Raw genomic sequence first — 14,990 nt, 5'->3', positions numbered from 1 at the left:
CCGACTCGCACTTGACCGATTTTTACTAACGTATCACGTTACTGTCATCAAAATATTTATTTCTTCACCCATAAAAGCATATACCTACCATAGCTACCAAATAACATTATCAAATAGATCGGCAATCGAGTACAGAACGTTAACTGTATCGGTATCCACAGCACAGTTTGTCGCAGATGAAATGTTTGTGTTACATTGCCCGTTTATTTATGAGTGGACGTTGTCGTTAATAAAAATGTTAACAAACAGTCAAGATAACGTCCGCCTTACTAAATTATAACATTGATTTCATAATTAATTTGAATGTTTCATAAATTGTTAAATATCTCTACAATTTAAGTTAAATATGTACGATTAAGAGTCAGTGAAAGCTTGTAAGTATACGCTTAATATAAATTAAAACATACTTAAAAATCTAAGCTATAGCAGTGATGGCTTAGTGGTGAGGACTTCGGACTTCAATCGAAGAGTTAGAGGTTCGAACCAAGTAAGCGTAAAAACTCGTTAATATATGTTATTCACATTACAAGTGCTCAAAAGGTGAAGGAAAGCATCATGAGGAAGCCGGCACGCCAACCCGGCATGCACTTGGCCGGCGTGGTCGATTATGGTTTCAACTTTAATAGGAGGTTTGTGTCCTAAGTGGGAAAAATTTCGACTAATGGTGATGAAAAATCCAAGACAAAAAATAAGTACAGTTTTTACAAGTATTTAATCCTACTCCTACTAATATTATAAGTGCGAAAGTTTGTAAGGATGTGTGTGTGTTTGTTGCTCTTTCACATAAAAACTACTGAACCGATTGCAATAAAATTTGGTACGTAGACAGCTGGACAACTGGAATAATACAGTATAGGCAACTTTTTATCCCGATATTCCTACAGGACACGGACTCACGCGAGTGAAACCGCGGGGCGCAACTATTTTATTATAGTAAAAACAAAGAAACTCACCACCCACAGAACATACAACGCACGTTATTATATATGCATATACACATATATAAACGTTGATGTGACACGTCCATACAGATTGATTTTATCGACACACGTTAGGGACATTAGATATGCTAATATAGTTAAGTGAATTAGAGTTCTAAGAACGCTTTCATAATGGTCACTTAACCTAAAAAAATTGAGGGTTAAGACTACTCAATATTGATATAACTTTAAACACATGTGGAGTTTCAAATCGAGTTATATATCTCTAGTTTATTGAAAAGGACCATACATAAATACTTGTAAATTTAAAAAAAGTATGGATCCATATACTAAGTCTGATACTGAGACAATTGTGTATTTAAAAAAAAACAAAACGCAATAACGACTTTATGATTTTTATTATAGTTATGTTACTAAGGATATACTATAAATGCGACAGTGTGTTTATCATTATCTTTCTTTGTTTTCGCAACGAAGAGATTACAAGGTAAGATTTTTAATGCTGGTTGTAGTTCAGTAGCTACGGAGTGACAGACTACTTCACGGGAATTTCCTTTGACTTCACGGACGAAGCCGCGGTTGGAATGTTAGCAAAAACTAAATATCCCTCAGTAGATTTTTAAATGCGTAAACGTCCATTTAATTCTATATATTAGCCATCTGATTATCTGAACAATTTAAGACCGAACATCTCATTAATGTCAAAACATCGAACAGAAACAATTTCATAGATCTCTTTATAACTTTTCCCAGTAAACGAAGGTATCTGCTATGTACAGCGCTTTAGCGGCTACCAAAACAACAGTTAGTCGCGACGAGCGATCCGCAGAGTGACATATTTGGTCATAATTTAAATGGAAATTCAATATTTGTGTGCTAATTAGAATTTATTGAAAATAAAACTTTGATTTATACGATTATTTCATTAATGTCCATCCATGTCTATTCTTCGTTATTGACCTTTGGACTAAGATATTTATATTTGACTTATAGTTTTGCAGTATAATATTATACAGTAGTTGACTCGCGCGGCTTCGCCCGCGTGACCATGGAATATTCAGGCATAGGGACTTGGACATTTTTTTGTGTATATATATAGTTTTGTATATGTCGTAATATCTCCTGAAAGAAACAATTCGAATAATATATAAATTTATCTGCATCTACTAACATGTGTTAGTAACCTTGAACTTAAAAGCTAAAGCCTTTTAGATAGGCTTTGGAAATCACGCCATGAGCAGACACTAAATTAAAATGTTTAAATATGTTCTTCATTCATTAACGGTTATTGTTTGAGTTGACCTAGATGAAGTTATGTGGAACAGCAATTTTTGCAATATGACCATATGCAAATAAGGTTTATTGTTAAAAGTTTAGATTAAGGTATGACCACACATATTCCGTTTACCTTCCACACAGTGGCGACACGTGTTGAACCGCTCTTATAGTCGTCTGAACGACCTTTACGGCGCGTTAGTATGTAGCGCGTAGTTATGTAGTTTTTAACAATAAAGTTTTTAGTGAATTTTAAATGGAAAAATCAAGCGCTACGTTGGGAAGTATAATAATATATTTATATAATTAACTAAACCGTCTTAAAATTAGCTCTTTGTATGGGACCACACAAAAGGCATCTTTTAAGTGAAAAAAGAATCATCAAAATCGCTTCACCCAGTAAAAAGTTATTTGGTAACAAACACAAAGAATACAGTTGAATTGAGAACATTAATTTTTTGAAGTGCTTTAAAAGCTACTGAATCATTTCTGGTGAAATTAGATAGGTAGTCATCATGGTTGATAGGTAGTCAAGGTCAATTTTTGCAATTAAAAGTAAATTTATTGAAAAAAGAAGCAATTACAATCACATTTTTGATATTTTAATTGTACCTTAATGCTATTAAATTAAATAACGACTAAACTGTACGAAAAAATAAGACAATTTAAATAATGCTTATCATAAATGAATTTATAATTCAAATCACAAATGACAGAATTTGAATATAACAAATTTCTTTGAATGAATAAATTGCTATAATAAAATACAATTTATGACTACGCGCTCCTAAATCATCACCAAGATGAATATTTAAACTATAATTATCATAAAACTTATAGTTATGTATGGGGAACTACATAATTATGTTAAAATATCACATAACTTCATGATATTAATACAAGGGTCACATCCCGGCGTCGCTCGGGCTGCCCGCTGCGTGGCCTTTAATTATTACATGTTCATTATAGATAAACATACAGCATAATGGACTTTGTAATAAAATAAGTAATTTAATTTTTATTCGGTTTGTTAATTTACATTGATTTAGAGTTTAGACTATGAAATATCCATTTTTTTAATCTCAATATTTATTATAATCATTCAACGTAGGTACCTATAAACGCTGTTTTAATAAATAATACACACAGGGATTTTAAATCCAAAAAACATATATGAATGTTATGTACTATGTGATCAATAAAAAAGCAGTGGTGGCTCAGTGGTGGGAACCTCGGACTTCAAAAATCGATAAGTCGGGGTTCGAGAGTTTCCTGCACGCTCGCCCGAGCGTGCAGGAAATAAATTGATTTTTCAATTTATCTGCACATCTAGATAACATCACCACTGCTTAAAACGGTGAATGAAAACATCGTAAGGAAACCGAATCCAAGAATCAAAAGTTCGACGACATGTGACATCTGCCAACCCCCACTTGGCCAGCGTAGTGGATTATGGCCTGAACCCCCATAGGAGGCCTGTGTCCCAGCAGTGGGAACATAATATATGGGCTGATGGTGATGATGATGCTGATGATGATGGTGATGATAATGATGATGATAACGATGATGATCTGATCAATACACATCTCTACCAATATTATAAAGCTGAAGAGTTTGTTTGTTTGAACTCTAATCTCAGTAACTACTGGTCCGATTTGAAAAATTATTTCAGTGTTAGATAGCCTATTTATTAAGGAAGGTTATAGACTATATAACATCAGCTACTGCGTGGGTAAAACTACGGGGCACAACCAGTATATACATAATATTTTAATAAATTGTTTATTAATTGACTAATCAGAAAAATCCACATTATCAACCAACCAACGGTATCCAAACACACAACGCAGTAAAATCCCAATGAATAGTGTATAAACCGCCTAAACCGAAGACTATTGCCAAAGTTAACGATAGATAAAATCAGTTATAAAACTGTATGGAGCCGTAAATTGCGATCGGCCGCTCAAAGACGGGAGTCATTCCGAACTCAATAAATCAGGCATCGGTTGTTTTCGGCCTATCCGACCGATCGTAAAGATACAGTGCGCCCACTGTTTGTAAACACAGCTTTACGCGGATGCGACACTTTTTTTTTTCGCCGGTTTATAGCCCGTTTATGATTCACTATTGCTTTTTATTGGCGCCCGTGATGGATTCGCTGTGACAGCCTTTAGATATAAACGTTTTATAACTTATTCTCTGTCGTAAAAATGTAATATTATGTATCTATCGTTTTTAATGTTCCTAAACACACTTAATTATAACCGTGAATAGGCAGTTCCGATTGATTCCAGTGTCCTACCAAGCAATTTTTAAATTTAATCTCTATCCATAAGGTGTGATAATAAGCCTTCATCAGAACTCGTCAAATAAAAATAAGGTTCAGCAGAATAATTATATTATTCAAAGTTGGAATAGTGAAAGACATTATTTGAATTACTTTATTGTTTTATATTATATCATAACTTTTTGATAAAAAGAACTCATTTGCACACGAAACAACTAAAATCACTTCGAAACGTAACAATACATCCATAAAATAGAACTTAATTACATCCATTAGTTTCAGAGCTTCCAAAAAATATGCTAATGTGACATCCTTACAATTTTTTCCATCACCACAATTTACTACTCAACCCCACCAAACCCAACCACAAGGAACCATATAATTACAACATAAAACTAAGACGGGAGCCGGCAATCGTAAAACATCAATGGGTTTACGAGCCAGGATTTGTTGACGATTGTTTTATGAAAAGCTTACAGATCCGATCGTTAATTGGACGTGAATGATGCTGTTTGAGTTATTTGGTACATATTTTTCAGAAATATAGTGCTTTTGAATACCTATCATAGTTTGTCCTAGATAGGCATAAAACAAGCTGTGTTTGAAATCTAAATATACATAACTCAAAGTTGACTGACGGACATGGATCCAAACCACTGGACGGATCGGACTGAAATTTGGCATGAAGATAGATGTTATGACGGAGGCATCCGCTTTGAAAGGATTTTAATAAATTCTGACCCCAAGGCTATAAAATAGGGAATGCAAGTTTGTACCAAGAAAATTTATTAAGACCGTACGAACGAAGCTGCGGGCAACAGCATAATTTAAATTACACATCATAATTAATAAATAATAAATCAATATCACTTCAATAGTTCGGCAGCTTAAGGCGACAAATAATTCCTTAAACATTTGAAACTTACGTCTTAAAATTATTTAAATAATACTGCACTTTCTTTATTCTCATTAAGAATTGCGTCACATCACGATTGGCTATTTCGAAGGTGGCTATTTCCTAACCCAAAAACCGAAAACAATAGACATGCAAACGGCCCACCAGCGATTTCAAGAACCACACTGTCCCAATTCACGCACCGTATTCTAATGAATGCCCCATGCCCCGCACAATGGCAAGGGAAAGCATGACGCAAACCCGCAGTGGGCCATAAATTAGTGAAGACTATGCACAGCACACGGTTTTTATTGCACCTCCCTGCGAGTTATTGTACCGAGACACGCTGATTTCCGAACAGATGTGCGTTTGTAACACAGAGATCAAGAATATAAATTTAAATTTGATACGTGGAAAGGTAAGGGGCATTCTACTAATTTTTTCTAAGTTACAATTTAACGATTATAATATGGGGTTGAAATTTATCGTCACCAATTCTGTGGGCTCACTGAAAATTATTCAAAATTTTTATGGAACACGATATTAAACATATTAATTAATTACATATTTACTAAAAACGTGTCTTCTGCATTCAGTTTGAATATATTAATGATCAATTAAAGTATTATTAATTTTACATTAGTATTTAGCGCTGGATGCGTTCGGGTTATACAGGGATCAACACTAAGATAATAATTCCGTTTTCTAATAGAAAATGAAGTTCGAATACCGAATACGTAGATAAGTTCAGAGTTAAAATTTACAAAAATTACCTTCAATTCAACTATTATTTTAATAATAGACGTGTAGATTACAGATTATTAACACAAAATAAATTATATATCCTATCTAACTCACTGTAAAACTTCATTCAACAACATTGACGTATCCCAAACGTAACGGCCAAGTGCGTCTCGGTCCCAGGCCAGCTCTGCACTTTAACACCCATTATTCCCGACAAAAAGCGTATAATAGCAAAAATAAATATAATTTATAGCGTCACGGTGGCTTAACATACAAAAAGACCTATGAGTTATGCACTGTGTTTGTGTAACGTTTTTTCTATAGCAATAACTTTATATTTATTGCATTTCACTTTGAATATTTAAACTTGTGACACCGTGTCGCTTTGCTCTCAACAATAACGACTCTATGCAATTGTGACAAGACTGCAAATTGATGACAAAACAACTCTTAAAATAAGCCATATTTTAGTTGCGTTTTTATCCAACTTTCAGTTCAGATATTTTTGACTAATTCTTGTCATTTGATAACTGAACGAAGCTTTGTTGCGGTATGATTTAGATTAATCAATTCTATATAAGTGAAATTAATGTTTTAACATGTGAATAATATTTCAAATATATTTTTGTTTGAGATTGAATAAAGATATCTTTCGACTATACTTTGCCACAAGACGAATTCATTCATAATTATATAATAACAATCAGCAACTTTATGCATCGCACCAACACCGAATAAATTAAACAATTCGTTCCACATTTGAGAACCATTTCATATAAATAATCACTAACCGTTTTCGTTCGGGCTGAGCCAACGGTAGGATGGTCTGGGTTGCTGCTTTGAGCGCATCTTAGGCGCGCCTGCCGCCCGCCTCGCGACCGCTCATCTGGAATAACAGCCGTTCTGTAGTCACACACGGAGAAACAAACACAATTGTCAACTTTATAAAAAAATATGAAGAATAGAGTACAATTACTAACAAGTAAACGTATAAGCCACACGTCTTTTTTTATTACATTTCACCTCTATACGCTTTTGGGAGTAGTTTGATACAAACACACAGCACAACAAAGCCCAACAATAATCAGGAAATTTTGAACAAAGAACTCATACGTTCACTCGATAAATAAAACGAGTCAAAATGAAATACTTGAGTAAATTAATTTAAAGCTTTCCTATTAGAATGCCTTGATCTTGAATTATTAGTCATATTTTTTGACAAGATCTAAAAAGTGACCTCACCAGTAGACGCAAACATAGAAACAAAACGAATGGACGTAGACGTTAAAAAGAATAAATCAAATCGACTTTATTGCCAGTTATTTAAATCAAAAACAAATATATAACTAATAGATCTAAATGGTTAATCTGTACGAGCGTTTAGTAATATACAGAAAACAGAAAAAAAAAACGAAACTGCATCCGACCTGTTTGACATTGACTCCTATTGACATATGATTGAATGTCATTAGCGACATTTTAGGCAACTTGTTAGAGTCTGAACTTTTAGGTTGCCTAAAGTATGCCTTTTTGTTAACCGACCTATCCAAAAGGAGGTTCTCAATTCGACTGTATTATTTTCAATCATAATATTACCCATTACCTGTAATATGGATATTCGAAATGAAAATTGGTCAGTGATACTGATATTCAATCTATTCACCTCGTACACCATAAGGGGATACGGGAAATGTCTCTTCTGTTGAATTACCAATTGACTTTTTTTCTATACTTCTGACTATCATGACGTACCGATAAATTTTGAGATTAAATGTACCTACGAATGTTTACATACATACGTTTAGACCACAAACAAAACGTGAAACCAATTCCACAATTATCATAATTTCGAATCATTCACATAGCGCCATCTAGTAGAAGGTCAAACTAAACCTGTATTATGAATAATCTAATAACTAAATGCACCGTTCATTATTACATTTTATTGTTTTTTTTTTATCTATTCAGACTTGGGAACTTATTAGCCAAACAACAAGACATAATATCACTTTAGTACTGTGTTGTTAAGAATATTTTCTGTATTCCAAATTGTATACTTCTGTAATAAAAGTGATTATATTCTGGAAACTATAAAATTCACCACATTGGAATGTAAATACATATCAAAGCGTAAAAAATCATACCGGATCCTTCAAGAAGCGATTACAATAAAATCGTAATATCGATAAATAAAGGGTTAATCGCTGACAAAGCATTTCGAACCTTCTAGAAGTCGATAAATTAACAAGCTCTCGTGATAAAATCGATGATTTTTTTGTAAAATCCAAGAAAGGGAGATACTCGATGTTTGTAATAAATTTAATATCATATATGTAATTCGACACGCGATCTTTTGATGCGGGTGCATTATGACCATTATTTTGATTTATATTGTTTTTGACAATGAAATATTTATGTACTTATGTCCAATTGTGACGGATTAAAAACGTGTTTCGTACCCATATAAATGTGCAAATAATTAACGTTTTATATATACACTCACTTCTATCTACGAAAAAAATATAAATTTCGAAAAGCAACCAATGACGTAATATGATAATGACATTGAAATCTCGTCTACCATAAATTCACCAGTATCAAAATCTGCACCAAGCCAATGACAAGTGTTTTATTCTATTTTTCACACGAGCGTCTCCTTGCAACGACTTTCCACATTCAAAAGCTCATATATTACATGTTTTTTTTCACTAATTGGCACGATAATTTAATTCGTCAAATGTGTTATCTTATTAAATGGACTCGGGACCTATTACGGATTATTTATTAGTATATTTTCGTCAAAATTGTCGCGAGATCAATTTGAGTCGCTTTATGTGGAGTTATTGAATTACTATCGGAACTTGTTTTATCAATTTTGTTTTAATTATTTAAAGGAACGCTTTAATGGCATAACCGCTTTCAGAATATCGGTTGATGTTAATTAACACAAATAATTTAATACACAACTTCTTACAATATTTAATGATAGTCCAAATTAAGTTATTAAATTTATGTTTATTAAATCAGTGCGATTTTTATGTGTGTATGTCTGATGGAGATGCAATTATATTTACTTTCTTTCATCTAAATGTTGATGTTAGACTTTATTAAGTGAAAATATTTTAAAGATTTCAAACTAATTGTTATACACATACTATCGTACAAGTAACCGCAAGGGAAAATAAATAAATCTACTGAATATTATCGATAATCTCAAATGGTAAATTTAACGTAAATTAGTTGTTTTATATTATACCTGGATGTAGTACAAAACAGAATTACAATGATTTATGAATGTATATAACATTGCAATCGATAAGAATCGTTCGGTGAGTGGGGGAGCCGGAGGCCCATATCCCTTTCCTTACCCTTCCAAGTCCTTTCCTTTATTCCTATCGCCAATCCTTCCTTAACCCATTCCCAAAAAGTCGGCAATCCATTTGTAGAGGCGTAAGGTCTGCAAAGGACCTTATGCCTCTACGAATGTTCATGGGCGGTGGTAGCGCTTACAATCAGGCGTCCCACCAGCTCCATTGCCGACTGTAACATTAAAAAAAAATAAATAAAAAATAAGTTGTTTTGATGTCAACGACATTGAGACATTTGAGGGGAAATCCTGCAGTGCATTGTGTTCCTTGGACTACACGGCCGAAGCCATGGTTGAAAACTAGTTGCATATATAGCACTAAGTCAAAATATATCACGTAAATATTATTAAAAACTTTCATAGTATCGTTACTAACACACGAATATATGGATTCAATACTTAAAAAATAAAATAAGCTCAGTTAATAGTTACTGAAAACTAATAAAAATAATACATTTTGACAATCGTCACGAACTATTTGTACTATTCGTCAATCAGAAATGTTATTTTGTTTATTAATGATTGTTATTTACACTTTAAAATCAAAATTTTCAATTCGTAAAGTACATCCATTTTATCACTATTTTCTAACTCAGAATTTCAGAAACAAATAAAAACTGAATTCATCTAATGACCACAAACCTCTCATCACAATTCAGACTCCTGCCAAAAGGTCAGGCCAAACCTCGTCACACAGCCTTGCTATTTATCGCTCTCCAGCGCGCACGCATCAAACATCGATGCGTGAATTCCCAACTTTATAGACACAATAAAACCCGTCCGTCAGAGATAAAGGGCGTCAACATAAACTCGAAACTATACTGTTATTGGTGACTTTATTTTTCTTTACCTTGACAATTTATTAACTTCTTTGGGTCGGGATTCGTCCGCTGATTGAGCCTGTGTTTGTGATTTACTGTGACGTGCAATGGATGTTCCGTAGCTCTACTGTTGTGTATGTATGCTTGAAGCAAATGAAAGGTGGTTTGTTGCTTAGCGCTGCTATGCAGAATTGGTTTGACATCATTATTAATATAGTGAGTCGTTTATACACTAAGTTTCACATTGAAACCTGAATAATTGAATACAGTAAGTTAATAACATAAAAAATAATTATGCTCGACGAACATACTCGCAATTTAAAGTATTCAAAAAAATATATAAAGAAAGGAAAAACATATAGGTTTGTATGAAACTAGCTCCTCAAAGTGCTTTAAGTAAATTTCATCCCAAACATCATATTCAGAACAACCTTCCATTTAATACAGTGAAACTTTAAGAACATTTACAAAAGCACGACATTTTTATATCAATTTTCGGGGTCACCTTCTGTCACCACACAAGGTTGTATCTTAAAGCCTGTCAATCTGACAACGATCTGTCGGTTGTAGATATTAATTGACTTACATAGTGATAAAAAGCTCACACGATAATTGCATAATTTTAATTAATTTCAGTTATATGTTAAAGCTTGCCTTGAAAATGTTGCGATCGTAATTCAATTTTTGTGTCATAAGGACTCCAATCAAATCAATATTTTGCAATATTAATTTAACCTTCCATAAAAATGGCTACTGGCTTTTCTTTTTTCTAATTTCCAAGAAATTCATCTAATAGCATTGCTTTTATTTAATAGATATCAATATCATAACATTTAAACATTAAATAACTGACAAAAAATATTTTTAAAATCTGCTAAATGAACCTTTCATTACTATCAGTACGAATGCAGACGGCAAGTACAACACGCGCTCCCACTCGCGCCTAAACACAAACATTTCAAACAGACCTCACGGCTTATTCACTTAACACCTCTGAACGCTATCAGCATCACAGAATTGATCATAATACCGCATCATAGCAGGTGGCATTGACTCCCTATCGGCTGTCAAAAACTTGTAAAATATAGTGTCCCCGTGTCGATATCTTGAAGATTTATTCGGGCCAATGCGGGACGTTTTAATTCTTTGCGGGACAGATTTATGTGTGGACAGATGCAGATCGGTGACGCTCGGACGTGTTTAGTGCGCCTTTCGGTTAGTCTGATTCCATCTTTATTGATATACTTTTGTTAGATGCTTGGAGAGGTTATTTTAAAATGGTCCTTATGTATTTTGTTGGGATAATTACATGGTCTTTTCTGGGACATCTGTTCATTATTTTTTCAAATAAGTAGATTAAAGTATCGCAATTCTTGAGGTAAGGTTACACAAATAATGTGTATTTATTTAGGTTAAAGAATTATCAGCAACAATTAAGAAAATAATAAAGCGTGCTGCGTTTCTATGCTTTACGTAGTTGCGGTGAGTCTGTCTGTCTATTTGAAACAGAACTTTACATACAAACATACAAATCAGCAGACGTTTCAGCGCATGTCCTATCTAACACCATGTCAGCTACAATGTCCCATCACTCGAAATGTATCGCGACGTCATTGTCGGCCATTTTGGCGAGTCGTATTATAATTTGACGCGGCGACGGCTTTGACAGGCGACATTTAATTACCGACCCCTCATTACCTGGATATTGGCGGATATTGATATGAGATTTTTATACGGCACGACACGACATCGTGTCGCTTGTAAAATCTCTCGTCACAAACAATAATGCTGGAAGACTGCTATGTCCCAACGATCTTTATAAAATAGTCATACATAGGACTTTTCAGGTCGCATTGAAGCAGCAATTACTGTATAACAGTGCATAAAAAACAATACAGTGCACAAACTTCAAAACATAGGCAAACGAAATTACGCGCAAACTTAATTGAAATAACTACGAAATATATCACTTGTAGAATTCACTCGGCCCATCAAGACAGCCTACACGATGTCGCATCAACCTCCAACAGTCGTCACGTGTAAAAATTAATAATTTATGTAGCTTTCAAAAATCTGCAGTTAATTCGTGGAAATTTTTAATAAAGCCTTAATTAAGATCATACGCCGCCGTGATTAAAAGCAGCCGTCACTACCTATTGATGATTAAAATGTCAGAGCTGCGATCTCTATAATTATAATATTTTAATAACCTTAATTATATCGTTTACACTAAATAGAGCTGCCTCTTTAATTTTTTATTAGTTTTCGAAATAAACACGAGTCGTTTCATTTAAAATTATTACTCAAATTTGATTGCTATTAGTTTTTCTAATTACTTCGGTAAATTGATTTGGGCGTCTTTATATAATATGGGCGTGAGTTTATCAAAAAAGTTTGAATTACGAATGTCGCAATCTAAACAAATATTACTCATATAAATAACATTTGTATATTTGTCTATATTATAATAACTATGAAATTATTATTTCTATTGGTAGATGCAACTTTTCAAATTTTATAACAATACGTTTACTTAGAATTTCAGTTCATAATTATTAAAAAACAACAACTGAAACAATAAGAAAACTCGATATTTTTATTTATGTCTGTTGTCATAGCGACCATAGAAATACAAACACATCTCTGAAAATTTTAACTGTCCAACTATCACGGTTCCTGAGATGTAGCCTGGTGACAGACGGACAGGCAAACAGACAGACAGACAAACAGCGAATTCTTAATAATAGGATCCTGTTGTATCCTTTTGGAACCCTAAAAATCCTACAGCTTTCCAGAGTAATGTAAGCTACATTGTATATTATATTTGTTCTAATAGATAGCTATCTATTAGAAGAAAAAGAAACAAAACGATTGTTTGTATATACAGAAAACACATAGAATAGTAAATCTTCAAACTTTTCATAATATTCGGTTTCAAAAACATCTGTATGTGTAGATTTAATTACACTACTAGCGATTTAATTAAAAATGCTCCTTAGTTATATGTATTATAGATGCCATAATCGCGAAAATTATAGCGAGCGTTAATCGTTGTCACTGCTCACTTGACTCTCTTTCCTCGAACGTATAAAATGCCTCATTCACAAATCCAGAACATATATAATAATATAAAATTCTTTGATGTTATATAATTCATCGGTGAAGAAATCTTTAAAAATAAATCTTATCGATTAAACATTTACTTTTTAGGTTAGTATACCTACTGGTACATATTCAATTTTGTTGAAGTTATACAAACTTAATTGAATATGTACTAGGTACTAAGAGTAACTAAAGAGGTCTTTCAGCGCTAATGTTTTGCAGATTCTTACAGTAAATCAAAGTCAATGAATAGACGGCGATGCAGACCTTACGACACGATCGTTCTAATTTTGCGTATAACTGTATTGCAACCTAACTGAGGGCTAGAATTCATTAGAATCTAAAGGTATTATGAATAATCGGAAGACGAATATTAAAAAAATAAAAATCATCAGTGGCGTGAGTAGAAATTAGCGTTTTAGAATTGCAAGAAATAATAATACGCTTGGTTTATACTTGAAAGAAATTTTAGGAATTTTCAATAATATTAAAGCTACTGAAGTTTAACATTTCTTGAAAAATTTAGCAAACGCAAACTATTATAATGAACAATTATATCTTAGATAGTAGTATCAATATATAAAAGTGCTAATATAATAATAAAAATAAAGTTTTGTGACAACCCTACAGTACGCGATGCGTAATAATTTAAAATGAATGTCCGATCACCTGTCAGCGACACCTAGTGTCGAGTGGCTGTAAAGAGCATTAGAGCTATACTAAACTGCAACTACTTCAGATATTTATGGATTAAATAATTATTTTTCAACCGTTTTATTACAGTGTTGTTTTTCCCGTCAGATAATAGTTTTCACAAGTTTTATAACGCTTCAGAATATATTCAATAACTCATAACACCATACTGAAACTTTTCAACGCACAAAAAATTAAATCAATTTGTGAATTACATATGTCTGTAAATTTTATAAGTCTTTAGTGACAAATAAAACAAATGTAATATTAGCGCTAAGCGCACTGACGGACACGCCATTTGTTCACGCATTTACATCTAATCAAAGCATGAAAGCGCAGCAGAGAAATCGCAGACTGATTAGCGAAATAAAACCCAAGACCGTCGACAACTTTCCAACAAGTATAACCAGAGTGTTCCTACGCACTGACGTTAAAATGCATCGCGAAAACCCACCTTACACCCTTAACATAAAGTTACTGCCAGCGGTAAATAGAAAATTGCATTTACATATGAAAATATAGCAGCATAGCATTACAAAATGAGGCAAAATTATGATGGATGCTGATGTTTCCCGCTAATAACTTCTTTGCAGCGCAAAAGCGACCTTATTTGAAGTTATTAGAGTTAATTTTGAACGGGCAAAGAGCAAGGTATCAATCGGATACGTCAGTCGGTTCGTGTCAAATGCGACAGTGCGACGTTTAATTCTGTTATGTCTTGACTTGCAGTTTCTATTTCACGTATTGTGCACAGATTAGTGGACATTGTCCGCTTTGTTAGAAACCTTGTCCACACAAGCTGGAATGGCTAGTTACTCGTGTTCCAAAGATTATGATCTATGCTATTTACAGTACCTCATTATAA

The 14,990-nt window shown here is 33.3% G+C and overlaps 1 protein-coding gene across 1 annotated transcript in view; it reads right to left on the bottom strand.

The window, feature by feature from the left end:
• The window catches only part of LOC119835106 (protein tiptop-like), a 206,267-nt gene that overhangs the window by 149,269 nt on the left and 42,008 nt on the right, over positions 1 to 14,990 (bottom strand). Inside the window, exon 3 of the mRNA XM_038359737.1 lies at positions 6,934 to 7,028. Within this exon, the coding sequence (XP_038215665.1) occupies positions 6,934 to 6,991 (58 nt within the window). The 5' untranslated portion in view covers positions 6,992 to 7,028. The remainder of the gene's footprint in view (positions 1 to 6,933; positions 7,029 to 14,990) is intronic.

This window comes from Zerene cesonia, chromosome 20, assembly GCF_012273895.1.
Source record: "Zerene cesonia ecotype Mississippi chromosome 20, Zerene_cesonia_1.1, whole genome shotgun sequence".
NCBI lineage: Eukaryota > Metazoa > Arthropoda > Insecta > Lepidoptera > Pieridae > Zerene > Zerene cesonia.
The sequence above is the reverse complement of the archived record's forward strand: the minus strand, read 5'-3'. Positions and strand labels throughout refer to the sequence as shown.